Below are 18,953 nucleotides of genomic sequence, written 5' to 3'. Positions count from 1 at the left end.
GTAAGAACAGCTGATAAAAACAGTAAGAACAGCCGATAAAAACTTTAAGAACAGCCGATAAAAACTGTAAGAACAGCTGATAAAAACTGTAAGAACAGTCGATAAAAACTGTAAGAACAGCCGATAAAAATTGTAAGAACAGCCGATAAAAACTGTAAGAACAGCCGATAAAAACTGTAAGAACAGCCGATAAAAACTGTAAGAACAGCCGATAAAAACTAAGAACAGCCGATAAAAACTGTAAGAACAGCTGATAAAAACTGTAAGAACAGTCGATAAAAACTGTAAGAACAGCCGATAAAAATTGTAAGAACAGCCGATAAAAACAGTAAGAACATCCGATAAAAACAGTAAGAACAGCCGATAAAAACTGTAAGAACAGCCGATAAAAACTAAGAACAGCCGATAAAAACAGTAAGAACAGCCGATAAAAACTGTAAGAACAGCCGATAAAAACAGTAAGAACAGACGATAAAAACTGTAAGAACATCCGATAAAAATAGTAAGAACAGCCGATAAAAACAGTAAGAACAACTGATATAAACAATAAGAACAACTGATAAAAACCGTAAGTAAAACATTTAATTAAAAGCTTGTCTGATTAAAAATGTCTTAAACTGCTCAACACAGTCAGAGTTTCTTTATTGTCATTCGCACCTCATGTGGTACATGTGGTGGAGCGAAATTATGTACACAAGGTCCCAGTTACATCCAACAATAAAATGTATAAGAAAAACAGTAATAACATCTAAGATATGAACTAAGAAAAACATCAACTAAATATAGCGAGAAACAGGGGCAGGACATTCCACAGTCTGGGGGCTACGGTCTGAAAGGACACGTCACCATGAGTTTTAAACCGGGTCTTAGGGACCTTTGGGAGGTTCAGCGCTGAAGACTGAAGGGTGTGTGCTGAAGAATAAGGGGTCAACATTTCAGTAATGTATTGGGGGGGCCTGTCCATTTAAAGCTCTAAAAGTCGACTAAAATTTTAAAATTAATTCTAAATTCAACAGGTAGCTAATGAAGAGAATAAAACTGGTGTAATGTGTGACCTTATATTAGTTCCTATTAGCTAACACCTGAAGAAAAATTAAGGTCAATAAACACTTGAACCCCAAACAAGATAAATGTTTTATTTGTGAAAATCAGTACCGGTATTTATACATTAATCAAAGCTATTTGTCAAATCCTTAGGAGAAAAGTTGAAATATAATTCATGTAATTAGTCTGAGTTATGTTTCTATCATTAGTTAAGATGATCTGATCTGTTACTTTTCGTTCTGCCTGAACATAGTGATATGAGTGCTGCAAGAAGCAGACGTCAAAACAGCCCCTGCAGTTACTCACAAGGTGTTATGTGCTGAAAATAGCTGTTTTTATAACTTGTTTCTTTTAAACAAATTACGGAAGCACGATATTGGATTTTTGACCAATATTCCAATACTGTATTTTAAAACTTATTTGGCCAATAACCGATACCAATATTTTTATCCCTAGACCTACTTACAGATACTACATATATTTCTCTGCTGTGGAATTAAAATACCACATCATTCTGAATGATCTTTGTCAGTTTGACCTGCTCACTAATGCAGATGCCAAAAAGGGGCAGACAATGATGCAACACTTCAACTTGGATTATGTTTAATGTCAAATTTATTAATGACATTTACTCTAATACAATGACAACACTTAAACAATCGTACAAAAAACAGTGCCTTGTGTGTGTGTGTGTGTATATATATATATATATATATATATATATAATGTCAGCGCCTTTTATATTGGTGTTATTTTGATAAAATGGCCAATGTCTGATATTCAACTTTATCATTAATGCCGACTGATACCATGCCATTAATATTGTGCATCTCTAAAACAAATGCATAAAAAGTTTTCCTTTTTTTCTTATAATAGCCTGTTTGAAGGGTATGTGCTGTAATTATACAAATCCAACTATCTAAAAAAATATATAATTTGTCTTTCAGAAATACAGGCTTGCATGTTTGCTTGTGTGTGAAGTGTTAGTAATTATAATTGTGTGTGTTTATGATCTTGCAGACAGCGAGGCTGGTTGGCACGGAGACTGAGCTATGTGCTGTTTGTTATGGAGAGAGATGTCCGCAAGGACATGTTCACCAGGAACGTGGTTGACAATGTGCTCAACAACAGCAGGTTGGACATTATAAAACAAATTTAAAGAAAATTGTCATGGTCTTTATCGTTTACTGTGTAGTTCCTAAATTAAAGTAATAACGACTGAGCATAAATTGCATTAAAATGACACGGGAATAAGCCAACATCACCATGACGTTTTCAGTGATTGTGTTTATGAGCTAAAAGATGTGAGCATGTGTTCGTGCTTTCATTGATGGCAGAGTGGAAACGGCTATTTTAGCTGTAGCAACCGATTCGAAGGCAGCCGCAAGCCGTCCTGGTCAGGAGCACAAGTCTGTCAGTAAAGTGAAGCAGAAAGCCAGAGCTTTCCTTCAGGAGATGGTGGCCAACATTTCACCAGCCTTCATCAGGTACCAGCATGTTCTAGTTTGTTAAAGCATCTTAACTATCATCTTTTTTTACTAGAAGAAGATTTTTAGCTGTAGAAACAAACACTGTTCTCTCCATCTTCATGTTTGTCCAGACTAACAGGTTGGGTGCTTCTGAGGCTGTTTAATGGGTTTTTCTGGAGCATCCAGATCCATAAAGGACAGCTGGAAATGGTCAAAAAGGCTGCCTCAGAGGTGTGCAACAGCTACATATTTATAACAACAAACTAAACTGCCTCATTATGATCTGCTGCTCTGAACAAAAACAATATAATGTTGTCTTTGCAGCAAAACGTACCCATGGTCTTCCTCCCTGTTCACAAATCCCACATCGACTACCTGCTCATCACGTTGATTCTGTTCTGTCATAACATCAAAGCCCCCCACATCGCTGCTGGAAACAACCTGAGCATCCCGATCCTCAGGTAGAACCTCACAAAGCCCCGTGCACAGTTTGATCCAGAATACAGCTGGATTTCTGCTTTTAGACCATCAAAACATCTGTTTGATACAAGGAGAACAAGAGAAATTGCATTTCCTGTGAAAATGCAATGTGAATGCTTATTGCAGAAGAACTTGCTGAAAAACAGCTGAAATTAACTAAAAACGTGCTGAAATGTAGCAGATATGGAAGAACAAGCCTAAACTTGCAGAAGAAAGCAGAAAGAACATATATTTGCTTAATTATGTTTAAATAAGCAGAAATGAGCACAAAAATAAGGAAATTAGCTAAAAAAGGCTGAAATTAGCCAAATATAGCTGAAAAGTAGCTGAAAAAGCAGAAATAAAATTTAACTACGAGAAGGTAGTGGAAAGAGTTGAAATGAGCTAAAAAAAAAAACAACTGGAATTAGCTGAAAAAGCTAAAATTAGCTAAAAAAAAACAGCTAAATAGTAGCTGAACTAGCATTATAGCTGAAATTAGCCTAAATAAGCTGAAACGAGCACGGCAAGCTGAAATTGGCAGAAATAAGTTAATTAGGCTGAAAGTAGCAGAAATTACCACAAAAAACTTAAATTTATCTGAAAACGGCTGAAATTAGCTAAACAATGCTAAAGTTATCTGTTAGCTAAACAATGCTAAAGTTAGCTGTATAGGTATAACAAGCTTAAATTAGCAGAAGAAAGCAGAAAGAACACATTTGCTGAATGAAGCAGAAATGAACACCAAAAGTGGAAATTATCTGAAAAATCTGAAATTAGCAACAACAACAAAAATAAAGCTGAAAAGTAGCTAAAAAAAAAGGCAAAAAGAAGCTTGAATTACAAGAAGGAAGTTGGCAGAGTAAATTTTAGCTGAATTAGGCTGAAAAAAGTTTAAATTTGTGCAAAAAATGTGGAATTAGCTGAAAAAGCTCAAATTAGCATTAAAACAGCTAAATAGCTAAAATTGCAGAAAAAGCTGAAACTAGCATAAATAAGCTGAAAGGAGCATACTGAGCTGAAATTAGCAGAAAGAATCACAACATGTTGTAGTTAGCAGTAAGAAGCTGAAAGGAACATAAAACTATTCATTTTCTATGAGGAAAAAAGTAATAAATTAATAAAGTGCTATGTGTCGTCATCATTGTATGTTCCCATACGAAGGTGAAATTGTCTCTCTGCATTTAACCCATCGCACCTGGCGTACATCCCGGTGGTGCAGTGGGCAGCTATGCAAGCGCACGGGGAGCAATTCAGGCTTGGTTGTCCTGCTCAGAGACACCACGAGTTGTGCAATGACCGGGGATTGAACCCAGGACCTTTGGGTCCCAGGTCAGCTGCTCTGCCCCTGCGCCATCATGGCCCTTTCAAAAAGTGGCAGAAAAAGCCAAATATTTAAAAAAGCTAAAGTTGCACCAATACCAAAAGTCATAGCGGGATTGTCCAGAAAGAGCTGAATGTTTTTATTTATGATTTGTTGAACTAGTTTAAAAACTGCGGGATGAGAAATGCACCGAAATACGTACAGAAGAAAAATGGATCACAATAGTGTGAATGCTTCATACACATTCACACAATAAAGGACATTTATGAGCAAAGAAACCAGTCTTGTGACCTGCTCCAAGTTATTTTTTAAGTTCTGACACTGATCTACTAGTTTTCTAACATTGCTTGATACTTAAAACTTGTTTGTTTTATCAGCACTGTGATCCGTAAACTTGGAGGATTCTTCATACGGAGGAGAATGGAGGACTCGGGGGATGGGAAGAAAGATATTTTGTACCGATCCCTTCTGCATGCAGTAAGAGTCAATTTATCTTTTTACAGTAAAAGCTAGTTTGAATGTTTCTTCTCTGTCTGCTTGTTGTCCGTCTGGAGCAATGTTAGATCATCTTCACTTAGCCATTTTCCACTGTTTGTGCTTTGAGTTTATCCTTATCAGACATGCTTTTTAATTTATGACCATAATCCTGTAATGTTAACAGTCAAACAAAAGCTTTGTTTAGGTTAAGATGTGCTGCTCTGAACTCTGTTCTCTCAGGTGGAGTGTCATGGAGTCGCTCTGACTTTTAGTGCCTTCTTCGCCATCTGCACTAATTTGACGATAGGTTTTCAGGATGAGCAGATCAGTTTACACGTGACTGCTGGAGTCCAACTCGGAGTAGAACCGTACAAAGATGCTAATGTAATTTGTCTGCAGGTTTACCTTTTAATTATCGCAAGTTTGTGAACGTTGAGAACCTTTAAAGTCTCTTAACTAAAAATCAGACTACGTTAAATAGCAAATGTAACAGTTTTAGCCAGTGCGGGTTTTTTTTTTTTAAATTAAATTACTGATTATATCAAGGTTCATGCTCAGTAATCCAGGTAAAACATCCAACAATGTTCAGTCAGGTCATCTGGACAGTTTTTTTTTTTTTTTGTTGAGAGACGTTTCGCCCTCCATCCGAAGAGCTTCATCAGTCTGAGTCCCAAACAAACTGTTTTCACCACAATCTTTTCAGATGGAGGGCAATACGTCTCTCAAAAAAACCAAAAAACTGTCCAGATGACCTGGTTGAACATTGTTGGATACTGATTGTCTCCTTAACGAGTTCAAGTACTGAAGGTAAGACAAGAATGTGCGGTGCCACTGAGTCGACTTTTTATCTCTGTGCCAGAGATGAGCGTTATCAGCTCAGCATATGAAATCAGCCAGTTTATCCATCCCACAGCTTTTATTTTCCCGTACAGCGGACAAACAAAGCGTTTGAGTCAAGTGAAATGATAGTTTTATCACTCAGAAGCTGTTTTTTATGGAAATTCATTGATATAAACTCCACAAGCGATATATAAACAATAAAAAAAAAGAATCCTCTAAAACGGGGTGGTTCGTTCTTTATGAAGTTGGAACTGAGTCCCACGATCTCTAGTATATTTCAGGCCAGACATCCACTTCCTGAGGGGTCTGCATTCCAAGAGACAGCTGTGTACACTCTACACCCAGGGGTGTCATTACACCACGTGGCTACCTGCGTGTGCTCGTGTCCTTGCAAAGTGCAACGGGGTCAAAGCGTTGGATATCAGCTGTTATTTTTAACCTTCATTAAATTAAACTTTGTCGCAGTCAGTTTGTCATGACCGCTTCTTTGTTTCAAACCTCCTCCAGTACACGGAGGAACTGATGCGGCAGCAGCAGTTTTTAGAGATCTTTTTGGAGGGCACTCGCTCCCGCAGTGGGAAGCCATTTCCAGCACGTGCAGGCATGCTGTCCATCGTGGTCGACACTCTGTGCACGGGGGCCATCGGAGATTTGCTGGTGGTGCCAGTCGGCATCTCGTATGACCGCATTATTGAGGGAAACTACAATAGCGAGCAGCTGGTAAGCTCTTTGATCTGTTTTCTATTTTTGCTTTGGCAACCAAGGTTTCTGTTTTTCTTTTTTTCTTAGCACACACACAAAATAATACACTTTTTTTATTCTTGTAAAGAATTATAAGGGATCAAAGTTCATGCTCAATAATCCAGGTAAAAAAATCCAACAAAGGTCAGTCAGGTCACCTGGATGGTTTTCCTTTTTTTTATTTTATTTTTTGAGACATTTCGTCCTTCATCCAAAAGACCGAGTTTGTTTGTGGCTCTTCGGACTGATGAAGTCCTTTGGATGAAGGATGAAACGTCTCAACAACAAAAAAATAAAATAAACCGTCCAGATGACCTGTCTGAACTTTGCTGGATTTTTTTATCTGGATTATTGAGCATGAACGTTGACATTTTAAACCACGTTGGATATGGCTACCTCAGAGGAGTGAGAGGGCGGGTCCCAGAAACCACCTTATCGCCGCAAACTGGTTGATCCACATGTGAGTGTGCTGCATGTGGAACTGAGTTTGTTGGGGCTCCTCGTACTGATGAAGTCCTTTGGATGAAGGACGAAACACCTCAACAAAAAAATGCAGCCATCCAGAGGACCTGACTGAATTTTGTTGGAGTTATCATAGATAGTTTAGCTTTTACAATATTGACAAAAATGCCTTTTTTGTTTTCTAAAATGATTTTGGATATGGACACCAGTGATTCCCGTGACCCAAAAAGGAAGAAGCGGGTAAAAATGATGGATGGATGGATGGATGGATGGATGGATGGATTTATAGGTTTAAAGTTGAACAGTTTGTCTTTTTGTGTCGTTCAGGGCAAACCCAAGAAGAATGAGAGCTGGTGGGGAATAGCGTGCGGGGTGTTCAGGATGCTGAGGAAGAACTATGGCTGTGTTCGAGTTGACTTCAACCAGCCTTTCTCCCTAAAGGTGACGATCACAGATCTTCATTAGACCATTTTTTAATCTTCAACACTTTAAAAATGTTTTTAAAATGTAAAACCATCTGTTGTGAGCCTCCAGTTATGTCTGTTTGTTTAATGTAGGAGTATTTGGACACTCAGAGGAGTCGTCATATTCCGCCACCGGTGTCTCTGGAAAACGCCTTGCTGCCCATCATTATTTCTGCACAGTAAGTGTACACACACACACACACACACACACACACAGTTTCCTTTCTCATTGCAAGTTGTCTTCATCTGTCCAGAGTTTTTGTCCCTCAGCTTTTGATGTAGCAACTTTCATGTCCAAACTCAGTTTCTCCCCTCCTGCTGCTTCACAGCAAGCGTCTGTCGTTTGACGTCTGAGCCCTCCATGTTCCACTCGCAGAGGTTACTTCAGTTCTGAGCCGTTTGTTTTTTTTAATCAAACTGAGCCAGTTATAAAATATGTTCATAAGGACATCTGCAGTCTCTCACAGCACGGCTGACGTCAAACATTCACTGTCCTAAAAGAGACGAGCACAAGTTAACACCTCCATTGCTCACTTAATTTTTTTATGCCTCGAGTGTGAAACGTTTTGCCGAGTCGTAAAAACTTGGCCTGGAATTTAAAGGAAATGAACATAAAGCCACTTCAGGATAAGGAGGACCAAATTTCATTATAAAACTTGGTATATTTAAACTTAACTTCAAATCAGGATTTTTTTTTTTTACACTCTGCTGATTGTAGTATATAAAAAATCTACTTGTGTAACATTTCTTCTTGTAGTTTCTCCCCCTTTTTGTTTCCTCAAGCGTATTTATTTCCCTGTTTCGTTTTTTACATTTCCTTATGCATTACTGCCTAATTATACAAAAGAGGGATGATGCATTTCACACTCGAGGGACGAATGTAAAACAGCACAACACAGATCACGATAACCAGTTGCAGCAGTAACTGATAAAATATCTTATGAGCAGTAAAACGTGTAGCGTAGATTTATCTTTTTACTCTATATCTATTTACTTCAGATGGTTACTGACTGAGAAACAACAAGCTGGCTCAGTTCTTTAATCCAAAATTTATATATTTAAATTATTGCAGTGAAATAAGACATGGCATTTCTCAACTTTGGGTTTAATGATTGTGAGCACCGAAACGGTGAATCATTCTGCGAAAATGTAAACCCATGCCATGTCCTGAATAACAACCACTCCTCTTTTGTCTAATGAAGGAAGGATGGTTAGAGAAGTTTGAAACAGAGCTGTATTAAAAAGTTTACACACTGAATAAAACGGGGATAAAAATGCTAGAAGGAAACGATACACAATATTATCAAGGAGTACCTATTTGTGGGTTAACTTAATGTTATTTGATGTGAATCATTGTCCAAAGTGAAGGTTCATGTGCAGAAGTTGTTCTGTTGTTGTGCCCTCCCTCATATCTAATATTAATATTTTTGAAGATAAATATAAAACTTAAAATAGCTTATTTGACAACTTGTGACTGCTTGGTCACTTATTGATTTACATAAAGTTTAGAAAGCAAATGCTACTAGCAACTAGCATAGTTTAAAGTAAAGTGCTATCTGTTATCATTCCCATACAATGACAATATTAGTTCTCTTCATTTAACCCATCACATGTGGGATACACCCAGGTGGAGCAGTGGGCAGCTACTGTATGTAAGCACCCGGGGAACAATTAGGGATTGGGTGTCTTGTTTCTGTTGCAATTTAACATTTTCTTCACAAACCTCAGGAAAACGTCGTCATTCCCTCCATTGCTGCCTCTGAAACCATGTGTTTCATGTGGGAATACAAAAAGCAAATTCAAAGAAGTTTAAAAAGAGGGGGATAAAAGGCAGGAGAGGCAAGAATATAAATTATAACTAGAGAAACTGCATTACTTGTGAAAATGCAGTGTGAAGGATTATTGCTGAAGAACTTGCTGAAAAGCAGTTGAAATGAGCTAAAAACAGCTGAAAAGTAGCTAAAAAGACAGAAACAGCTGAAAATACAAGAAGGAAGTGGAGAGAGCACATTTTTGCTGAATTAGGCTGGAAAAAATTGAAATCAGTGACTACTATATGTGAAATTAGCTGAAAAAGCTTAAATTAGCATCAAGTTAAATGAAATATCAGAAAAAGCTGAAACTTGCAGAAATACGTTGAAAGGAGCTTAACAAGCTGAAATTAGCAGAAATAAGTTAGAAGAAGCACAAAAATGTAGAAGTTGGCAGAAAGAATCTAAAAGGAGCACAAAAGAGCTGAAAAAACTGCAGAAATTTGCTGCAAGTAGCTGAAAAAAGTGTACATTTGTACAGGAAGCTGAAGGAAGCTGAACCAGAACAAAATGTGAAAGGAGCAGTAAAAGGTTGTAAACAGATCTAAAGATATAAAGGATGTAAAATGAGCTTGATTCATTTTCTATGAGAATAAAATTATAGAAAAGGCTAAATATTTCAAAAGGCTAAAGTTGCACCATAAATCCTGAAAGAGCTGAACATTTTGATATATGCTGATGCATGCTCATGCTGATGCATTTTGATATATGATTTGTTGAAATAGCACAAAGTTGTGGAACGAGAAAGATTCTGAAAAAGGTACGTAAGAAAACTGGATTACAATAGTGTTAATGCTTCATAAATATTCACACTATTATACTGACAGATTTAAAGAGTATAATTTGATTTCATTACAAAACCAAGTAAAAAGGTACAAAAACTAGAATAATTTTGGGAAAAACAATATCTACTTGTAGTCAGGTAGTTTATCTGTATTGTATTTGTTTGTTTTTCTTTTTGATTATAGCCCTCCAAAGCATAATAACAAACACAGATTTAATAGCAGGCTAGAGACTGTTTTTGTGACAATAATGTTTTTTTTCTCTTTAATATCGCTCGTGTTTTTTTTTTTATTTAATCATAGCGGTGGCGTAATAATTTTTTTGCATTCTTTGATTTTCGCTCTATTTAATCTGTAACTTTAGTTTTATGTTGCATCACTGCTGTGTTCTTGTACTTATTACGCATTTTCCCATATCGTTCTTAATTGTTTTTAGCATGTATTTAAAATTTGTTCAAAAGGAGACTTTAATCTCAGGAGCTCGACTGGATTTAATAAAGACTTGACACTTGAACTCTGTTAATTGGCGTGAAACGGAGAACCTTTGTGGTGAAATAAGCTGATAATCGGTGTGTACCATATTCAATTCATTGCTGTTTTTCTCTTTCAGGCCTGACGGTCGGTTGTTTGAAGCGCAGGAAGAGGAGCAGATGGACAGAGAGCTTCCTGCAGAGATCTTCAGACGACAACTCATCAACAACTTAGCCAAACACGTTCTCTTCAGTAAGAAAAACACAACCTCACAGTCACAAGACACTCTCAAGGAGACCCACTCACAGTCTCACAGTTTTTTAGTTCGTCCTATAAACCTTCCATAATTTTGTTTTCTGAAATCTCAAGCATCTTACGGGTGCACCTGTCTCCAAAGAGAGCACCCATCCTTTCAAACGCTCTCCAATCACAGCCTATCTGTTTTACATCACTTAAGGTGCTTTGCCCTAAAGTAACACTGCAGGAACCGGTTCTCCTCACCGTTCAGCTGCATGCTTCTGCGCCCTTCTTTTTTTTTTTTTTTTAAAGGTTCAGCCAATGACAGAGCTCCCAGATGGATGGCATGTTGTTTTCAGCCAATCAGGAGAGTGAAGGAAAGATAAAGGGGAAAAAATGCAGCACCAGTTTTTTTTGTTCTTCAATGTCGCTTCGCATTGTGGATGAGATGGACTTAAGTAACCTTTAGATGCATTGTTCTGTCATTCATCTGATGTAACATCAAACGTGTTTTTAAAATCTATTTATCTGCTATTTTATTAGCTGACTGCATAGAATGAATTATTTGAATTCAAACCTGGTTATCGTGTGCGTTTTGGATCTTTTTAGCTCGAGCGGTTGAGTGAAACAACCTCCAGCTGTGAATCTTGTTCTGCCAGAAATGTGTTCCTGTGAAAAGGGACAGATTCCTGTGTATCACGGTGTGTCCCCATTAGACCGCATTGTTTTCATGCCACTCCTTTAAACAACGTCATGAAGTGCTAACGTTTTAATTAAGTAGGACTAAATTAGCTAAGCAAAAAAAAGGTTTCAATTTATTTATAAAAAGCTTTTGTTTTACTATATATTTTGGTCGTTTCATACTCAACACTCGTTTGAATTGATGTGTTATGAGTTTGTCTTGCTCATTTTATTATTTTTATATTTCTCCCTCGCAGCGGCTAATAAATCATCAGCGATCATGTCGACCCACATTGTGGCCTGTCTGCTGCTGTATCGACACAGACAGGTCAGCTTTTTCTTCTTCTACCCCTTTCTTTATGTGGCGCATCATCATGTTTCTCCCTTTTTTATTTTTAAGTAACTGACATTTTACTTTTCCATCTTTCCTCATTACCTAATAAGTAAAATAAATCAACTGGTTTTTTTTGTTTTTGCCAAAAACGTTGATCTTTCTGCTTCTTTTGATGCCTCCACTATTCATTTGTGGTGGAGTTCTGCCCTCTACAGGCACATTGATGTAACTGCAAGAACCTGCAAAAAAATTATTTAAAAAAAAAGTTTTTTTCACATACAGATTTAAGGTTTTGAGTTAACGTTTCCGAGTCTGGGTTTTTGTTCATTTTTCCTTCAGGGAGTGGTTCTGTCCAGGCTTGTGGAGGACTTCTTCAACATGAAGGAGGAGATCCTGTCACGAGACTTTGACCTGGGCTTTTCAGGAAACTCCGAGGACGTGGTCATGCGTGCCCTCCACCTCCTGGAAAAATGCGTCAACGTGACCGGCAGCTCCAATCGCAACGGGGAGTTCACCATCGCGCCCGCTCAAACTGTGCCGGCGCTTTTTGAGCTCAACTTCTACAGCAACGGCCTTTTCCTGGTCTTCATTTCTGATGCAATCATTGGTATGGCGAGCCAACAGTTGTATGTGTTTCTGTACTGCATCATCTCTTTTCCAACAGATGGAGTGTTTTGACTCCCTCCACCTTCTGTGTCTGCAGCCTGCAGCATCCTGTCGCTGCAGCGAGAGCTGCTGATGGAATCAGAGTGTGGTCACCCCCCTAAAGATCCCAACAGTCTGCTTCTCAGTCAGGAACGCCTCATCCACAAGGCTGCTGGTCTCTCGCAGTTCCTCATCAATGAAGTGGCTGTGGCGTCTGTAAGTCTTCATTTTGTCTGCACCTTTTCAGGTTTTATACTGTATGAAGTAGAACAAATGAGAGAGGAAGTTTTTTGGAGGTACTTCTGTACAATATTATAATGTTTTATTAGATTTTTCAGACCTTTTTGCTCAATTTTCAGAAACAAACGTTTACAGTTTGATCCCAAACACTAACAGACAGCGTTTTACACAATGTACTTTAGCTTTTTTCCTCTTTTCTGCAGCCCTGCCAGACGATTTGCCAAGTTTTCCATGATGCAGTGACCCGACTGATCCAGTATGGCGTCCTCTATGTGGCCGAAGTGAGTTAACGGACGCCAACACCGCTGCTGACTCACAAAGATTACTGTGATAAAGACGAATAATGATGAGCGTCTTGTGATTTGCTGTTAATTATAACAGTGGGATCTGGTTGATCCAATTTGTTTTTGTCTGTCAGGAGGACCAGGAGGAACTGAGTTCCAGTCCGTCTGAGGAACCGTGGCCCAAAAAGTTCTCTGAGCCCCTTTCCTGGAGAAGTGACGAAGAAGACGAGGACAGTGACTTTGGAGAGGAGCAACGAGATCGCTACCTTAAGGTCAGGTTTTATAAAACCTCTTTAAGAGATTTACGACATTCAGCTTCCAGAGCCGTTCTTGAGCTGTTTGGATTCGTGTGGTGTCAGGTGAGCGTGTCGACGGAGCACCAAGAGTTCTTCAGCTTCCTTCAGCGTCTGCTCAGCCCGGTGCTGGAGGCCTACGGCGGGGCTGCAGTCTTCATCCACAGCTTGAGTCAGCCCATGTCTGAGTCCGATTATACCCAGAGGCTCTTCAAGTTCCTGCTGACGAGAACAGAGAGAGGCGTGGCTGCTTATGGTAACACTGCAGGAATTCATGGCATGCTGTACATTCTGAAGATAAGAATGAAAGGTTGACAGAAAAATGAATACTCAGATCATGTTAGACAGATGTTTTCTTAAAACACTGGCACACACTCAACTCCTATACATAACTATTAGCTGAGCATGCAAACTATTAGCAAATGCCACCATCGCCAGCTCTGAGCTGCTGTGGTAACCACACAAGACCTGGCCGACTGCACTAACACACAAGGAAGGTGGTAAAATCTGTGTGAGCACCTTATATTCTGAAACAGAGTTGTAATAAGCATTCACACTATAGTGATCCTGTTTATATGTATTATAGTTACTAAACTTCTTCCATACGTTTTTAATGAATGGAGTTCATCCTTCATATGTTTAGATCTGTTTACAACCTTTTACTGCTCCTTTCACATTTTGTTCTGGTTCAGCTTCCTTGTGCAAATAAATAAATAAAAATTTATCTTCTTTCAGCTGTTTTTCCAGCTGTTTTCTGCTCATTTTTGCTTTATTCTCACAACATTTGTGTGCTTCTTCTAACTTCTTTCTGCTAATTTCTGCTAGTTTCAGCCTTTTCTGCTATTTTGGCTAATATTTAGCAGTTTTTATGCTAATTTAGGCTTTTAAAGCCAATTCCACTTTTTTTTTTTTTTCACTCGTTTCAACTTTCCAGGCTAATTCAGCAAAAATGTGCTCTCTCCACTTACGTCTAATACATTTTAGCCTTTATTGTGCTGTTTTAGCTACTGTTCAGCTGTTTTTGGCTAATTCAGCTTTTTTCCCAGATAATTTCCACTTTTTTGTGCTCATTTTTGCTTCTTTCAGCTTAATTGGGCACATTTGTGCTCTCTTCACTTCCTTCTGCCAATTTCAGCTTCTTTCTGCTATTTTAGCTACTGTTCATTTGGGTTGTTTTTTTGCCAATTTCTGCCCTTTTCAGATAATTTCAACTTTTTGTGCTAATTTCTGCTTCTTTAAACCTAATTGGGCACAATTGTGCTTTCCTCACTTCCTTCTGCTAATTTAAGCGTCTTTTTGCCTTTTCAGCTACATTTCTGCTGTTTTTTTCTTCTAATTTTAGCTTCTTTTTTTTTATCTAACTCACTATTTTTTTGTGCTCATTTCTTCTTATTTTAATCTAATTCAGCAACTGTGTTCTTTTTGCATTCTTCTGATAACTTTAGGCTTGTTCTTCTATTTCAGCTACATTTCAGCATGTTTGTAGCTCATTTCAGCAAGTTACTCAGATATAAGCATTCACAGCATTTTCGCAGAAAATGCAATTTCTCTAGTTGTGGCTTTGTGACAGTGTCAGGTCATCTGCCCATGTTTCTAAAAGCTCTCTTGAGCACTATGAACTCCCAGTGAATAAAAAACTTTGAAGTTTCTAATGCAGAATATTAATTTAGTTTCAAGGAAAGGTCTACTCATTTTTAAATGAAATCCTCGAACAGTTTGTTGTCAATATATTACAAGTAAATCCGTGAAAACAACAACAACAAACATTATTAAAACACTTCTGAAGCTTTACAAGAGCATAACCTGTAATGGGAATTAATTAATTAACTGCAGCGTTTCTGCCAGCAAGAAACAATCAGTCGACAAGGAAAGACTAAAATGACAAATAAATACACAGTTAAAAGAGCTACCATCCTTTGTATTTTATGGATTATATTTGTTTATTTGTAAATTAAAAGTTTAAATAAATGTCTCATAATTAACTTTGCAGTTCTTTGAAAATTAATTCAACCAACTGTTACTCATTTGTCTTTTTTTGGTTACAACTGCATTAAATTGTCTTTAATATTTAAATACCACTCATAACAAACATTACAGTGGTATTCTAAAATCATCTTTTCATTCAGCAACATCAACGATATTTTTAGTTAGAAAATGTTTACTGCTCCCATGGTTTTTAAATCCAGAATAAAGCTTTTTTTTTGGTTATTTCAAGTCTAAAATAATTAAATGTGTTTACGTATTTGTCAGACTATAAGGTGCACTGGATTATAAGGCACATTGAGCAAAACAAAACAGATAAATCAAACTTAATTCAGCTCATTTACAGTAGCTCTCAACATTGTTCAGTTGTACCATGTAAAATCAGTTTGAGGTCAGTAAACACAACCAGAGTTAATACGTAACGCTCACTGTTGGTTTTTGAGAAAATTAAAGGATTTTAAGTGTACTTTATAGTCTGAAAAATACGGTAATCCTTCTGCTGCCCTTGGGTCAAACAAAAACCTACAAGGCTTCAGTCTTAACACAAGGCCTTGTGGGTCATTTTGACCCAAGGGCAGCAGGAGGGTTTGAGGTTCAAATTCTGGGATCTTGATAACCATACATTGAATTAAATGTATTTATTTTGTCTAAATCACTTGTGATTGTGCGCTTGTATTTTTCAGGTGAAAGTGCAACTCATTATCTGGTGAAGAATACTGTGAAGACTTTCAAAGAGCTTGGGGTAAATATGTTTTTTAGGAATAAAATATACCCATAAACTTTGTGCAGTTGCACAGACTTTATTTAGCGTTGGTGTGCTGTGATGATTGTGCAGGTCCTGAAGGAGAGGAGAGAGAACAGGGTGACGATGCTGGAGCTGAGCAGCACCTTTCTACCTCAGGCCAACCGCAACAAACTCCTGCAGTACATTTTAGGATTCACCCTGATGTGACTGATACACCTTTCAGACGCCAGGCTCCTTCCATTAAAAGGGCTTCTGCTGGTTACTTTGAAAACAATCCCAGGTGCTACTCTGTGGAAAGCTTTACCAGGAAGTGCCTTCACGTAACAGCCGCTAACGGTTAGCTGTTAGCCGTAAGAGACTTGAAGCCAGTCTTTAGTTGAAAATCACATTAATCCATGAAGTGGTAACACACTAGACATAACTTCTTTAAGGACATTGCCTACAAAATTTAAAAAATCTTTTAACAAACAATCGAATCGAGCAAGCTGAAAAAAAAGGAGCAATTCGAACAAAAAAAGTTGCCTTTCAAGTAAATAACTACGGCAACATTTTTATGTTGACTTTTTTGCTTGTTAGGACAAAATGATATAATCTCCTTAGTGCACTTTAATATCAAGCTGTAGGAAATGTTACAACGTAGTTTTCATGACGAGTACATTTTTAAATCAAATCCTTGTAAATAGGTCGCGGTGCGTATAAATACTGACACCCTGCTGTCATGACTGAAAGACTTAGCTGAGAGGGTGTGTCCCAGCAAACGTGCACAAATTCAGTTTTTTATGAACAAAAACGTTCTTCCGTTCCGTTACAAGTTTGAGTTATCGCAGCAAAGTGGTTCGACCTTAGTCTGATGGAAATCTGGCAAAGTCGTGCCTAAAATCGTTGATGTTTCAAGTAAAAACATTCGACCCACAGATCTCTAAACGAGAAGAGGTTTGATTAAAAAAATGAAAATTTCAAAGCATGTCACAACGCACAGCATATGAAATGAATAAAACCAGCCATCACATCAACACGCAACTCAGACACACTTGGTTTTCAGGGAAACAAGCTCTGCTGGGGAGTAAAACTTTGCTCCAATAGCTGTAAAACGAAACTTTGTTATAATTTAGTAAAAATGAATGGTACAAAGAAAAGCCAGCTATTTTGATGATAGTTTCTGTAGTGATGTGAGGAGCAGTGAGTTAGTTTTTATTTTTATTTTATTTGGTAATGTTAAAAGTTTCCAGGAGAACTGTATGATTACAAAAAAAAGGTAGAAACTCATTTTAATCTCTCAGTATGTAAATCTCGATAATTTACATTTTACTTTTGTGTCAAAACGCATACGAATAAAAACCGTGGTCAGTCAGGTTTTGTCAAATAGATTATGATTGTATTTTATTTTGAACTTGAACTTTAATGTAAAATATTTAGGAGTACACAACTTTGAAGGGTCAAAACCGTTTGAGGAATTATGATTGGTTGGATTACTAATCTCAAACAGACTAAAGAAATATAGGAAGCAGATTAATATAAACATTAGCAACAATGCTTAAAATACTGCTGGTTTCAGTTATTTTTTATGAAATAAAAATTTTGTTTTTTTTTGCTTATTTTTAAGCAATTTGTCAAGTCTGTGTACAAATCCACCCAGACTGATCAGTGAAAGGCTTGTTGAGGAGCAAAGTAACCTAAAAGGCTGCGAGCTGGAAGAATGATGAAACTCTGAGAGCGTTTCTGAGCCCACAGACTGTTACAGGACCCCCTCAGCCTGGAGAAAACCACTAAACTGATCAGAGCTGCATGTTTCCTCTGGTCGCCTTTTGCTCTTCAATTTCCTTAATCCGCCAACATCGCCGTGCGTGAGTATGTTAGACAATTGTTGAAAATATGTTGAATGTATCTTATCTGTCTAAAATGGACAGTTTGATGCGACTACTGGAAGGCATCGGTACAAATAAAATAAGGTTTATATGAACTGTTGGTGAGATTAATTGTTACATAACGTCTCACTTTAATCTATGTATTAATGTAAAAAAAAAAGCCTGTATCTGGGAGCCGTTTGCCTTTTATTTTTTCACTCTAGTGTTTCTCGGTTTCTGATTTTTCTGCATGGGCACCACTTGTTTTATTTGTAACTTAAAAAAAGGTAGATCATTAACAAAAAAGCAAGTGGAGAGAATTTTTTCTGTTAAGAATAATTACCAGCTACTAAAGGTTGTTTTTTTTTTTAGCTGTTGCTCATTCAGAGCACAGCTCAACTGGCATTAGATGTTTTTAATTAAATAAATGGTTAACAATTATCTGTTTCTATTATGTTTAGAGGCGCGACTGATGGTGATTGGAAATACCCTGCAGGTTAAATTAACTAATTATTTGTTCTGGCTATTCAAACAGTTTGTAAACGGTGTGCAACACGATGTGTAGATGTGCCACAAACGTGTGGGAATCATTTAAAACAATGTTAGAATGTACATGGAAACATGCTGTATGTAGCAGCTTCACATTCTTGAAGATTAAAACACAGTACTGTGCAAAAGTGTTGAGTCGTTGCCAATTTCTTGATATATATATAGATATATATATATATATATAATATACAGCAGGGCTATTCAACTGGCGGCCCGGGGGCCAAATCAAGCCCACGGGCGTGCTCAGTTCAGTCCAACAATGGGTTCACTTTAAAATAAAACAAGATTTTAATTTTTTTTTTTCATTCAACCTTTATTTAAACAGATAAATCACATTGAGCCTAAAAGACTCATTTATAAGTGAGACCTGTTTGGACAAACAAAAAAAGTGGTCAAATGGAGACATGTAGGAGTTTGAGGTGACAAAATTCCTATCAAGACTTTTTTTTTTTTTCCTGCCTGAGGAAAAAAAATCGTATTAAAAAAACACCTCGCACAAACAAGCACATAGTGACATAGACATTCTGCAGAGGGGGGAGCCGAGAGCAGTGAGATGTTCATAGATGCTCTCAAGGGCACTGTAAGAGTTCTGATAAAGATGTAATAATCAGCCAATGTCCTCCGGTGAGATCCATAAACATTGTCGAGGAATGGCCAAGAATAACTTCTATGAGAATCCAAGAGTCCTGAAATGATGACACAAAGTTTATTCAGCTGGTTCCATCTGGTTATCAGTTGGAAATTCCTCAGGGAGGGGGTGGTGAGCGTCAGATC

The 18,953-nt window shown here is 37.6% G+C and overlaps 1 protein-coding gene across 1 annotated transcript in view; it reads left to right on the top strand.

The window, feature by feature from the left end:
* Positions 1–18,275, top strand: part of gpam (glycerol-3-phosphate acyltransferase, mitochondrial) — a 23,617-nt gene extending 5,342 nt beyond the window's left edge. Inside the window, exons 5-21 of the mRNA XM_037691443.1 lie at positions 2,065–2,178; positions 2,382–2,531; positions 2,645–2,744; positions 2,838–2,974; positions 4,674–4,773; positions 6,121–6,333; positions 7,144–7,257; positions 7,374–7,459; positions 10,484–10,596; positions 11,520–11,590; positions 11,936–12,203; positions 12,300–12,457; positions 12,685–12,762; positions 12,900–13,037; positions 13,125–13,314; positions 15,725–15,783; positions 15,877–18,275. Coding sequence (XP_037547371.1) covers positions 2,065–2,178; positions 2,382–2,531; positions 2,645–2,744; positions 2,838–2,974; positions 4,674–4,773; positions 6,121–6,333; positions 7,144–7,257; positions 7,374–7,459; positions 10,484–10,596; positions 11,520–11,590; positions 11,936–12,203; positions 12,300–12,457; positions 12,685–12,762; positions 12,900–13,037; positions 13,125–13,314; positions 15,725–15,783; positions 15,877–15,993 — 2,206 coding nt within the window. The 3' untranslated portion in view covers positions 15,994–18,275. The remainder of the gene's footprint in view (positions 1–2,064; positions 2,179–2,381; positions 2,532–2,644; positions 2,745–2,837; positions 2,975–4,673; positions 4,774–6,120; positions 6,334–7,143; positions 7,258–7,373; positions 7,460–10,483; positions 10,597–11,519; positions 11,591–11,935; positions 12,204–12,299; positions 12,458–12,684; positions 12,763–12,899; positions 13,038–13,124; positions 13,315–15,724; positions 15,784–15,876) is intronic.
* Positions 18,276–18,953: the final 678 nt, after the last annotated feature.

The sequence above is a fragment of the Nematolebias whitei genome, chromosome 17 (genome assembly GCF_014905685.2).
Source record: "Nematolebias whitei isolate Nwh7 chromosome 17, NemWhi1, whole genome shotgun sequence".
Taxonomy (NCBI): Eukaryota; Metazoa; Chordata; class Actinopteri; order Cyprinodontiformes; family Rivulidae; genus Nematolebias; species Nematolebias whitei.
Note: the sequence above shows the minus strand (reverse complement) of the source record. Positions and strands in the feature narration are given on the sequence as shown.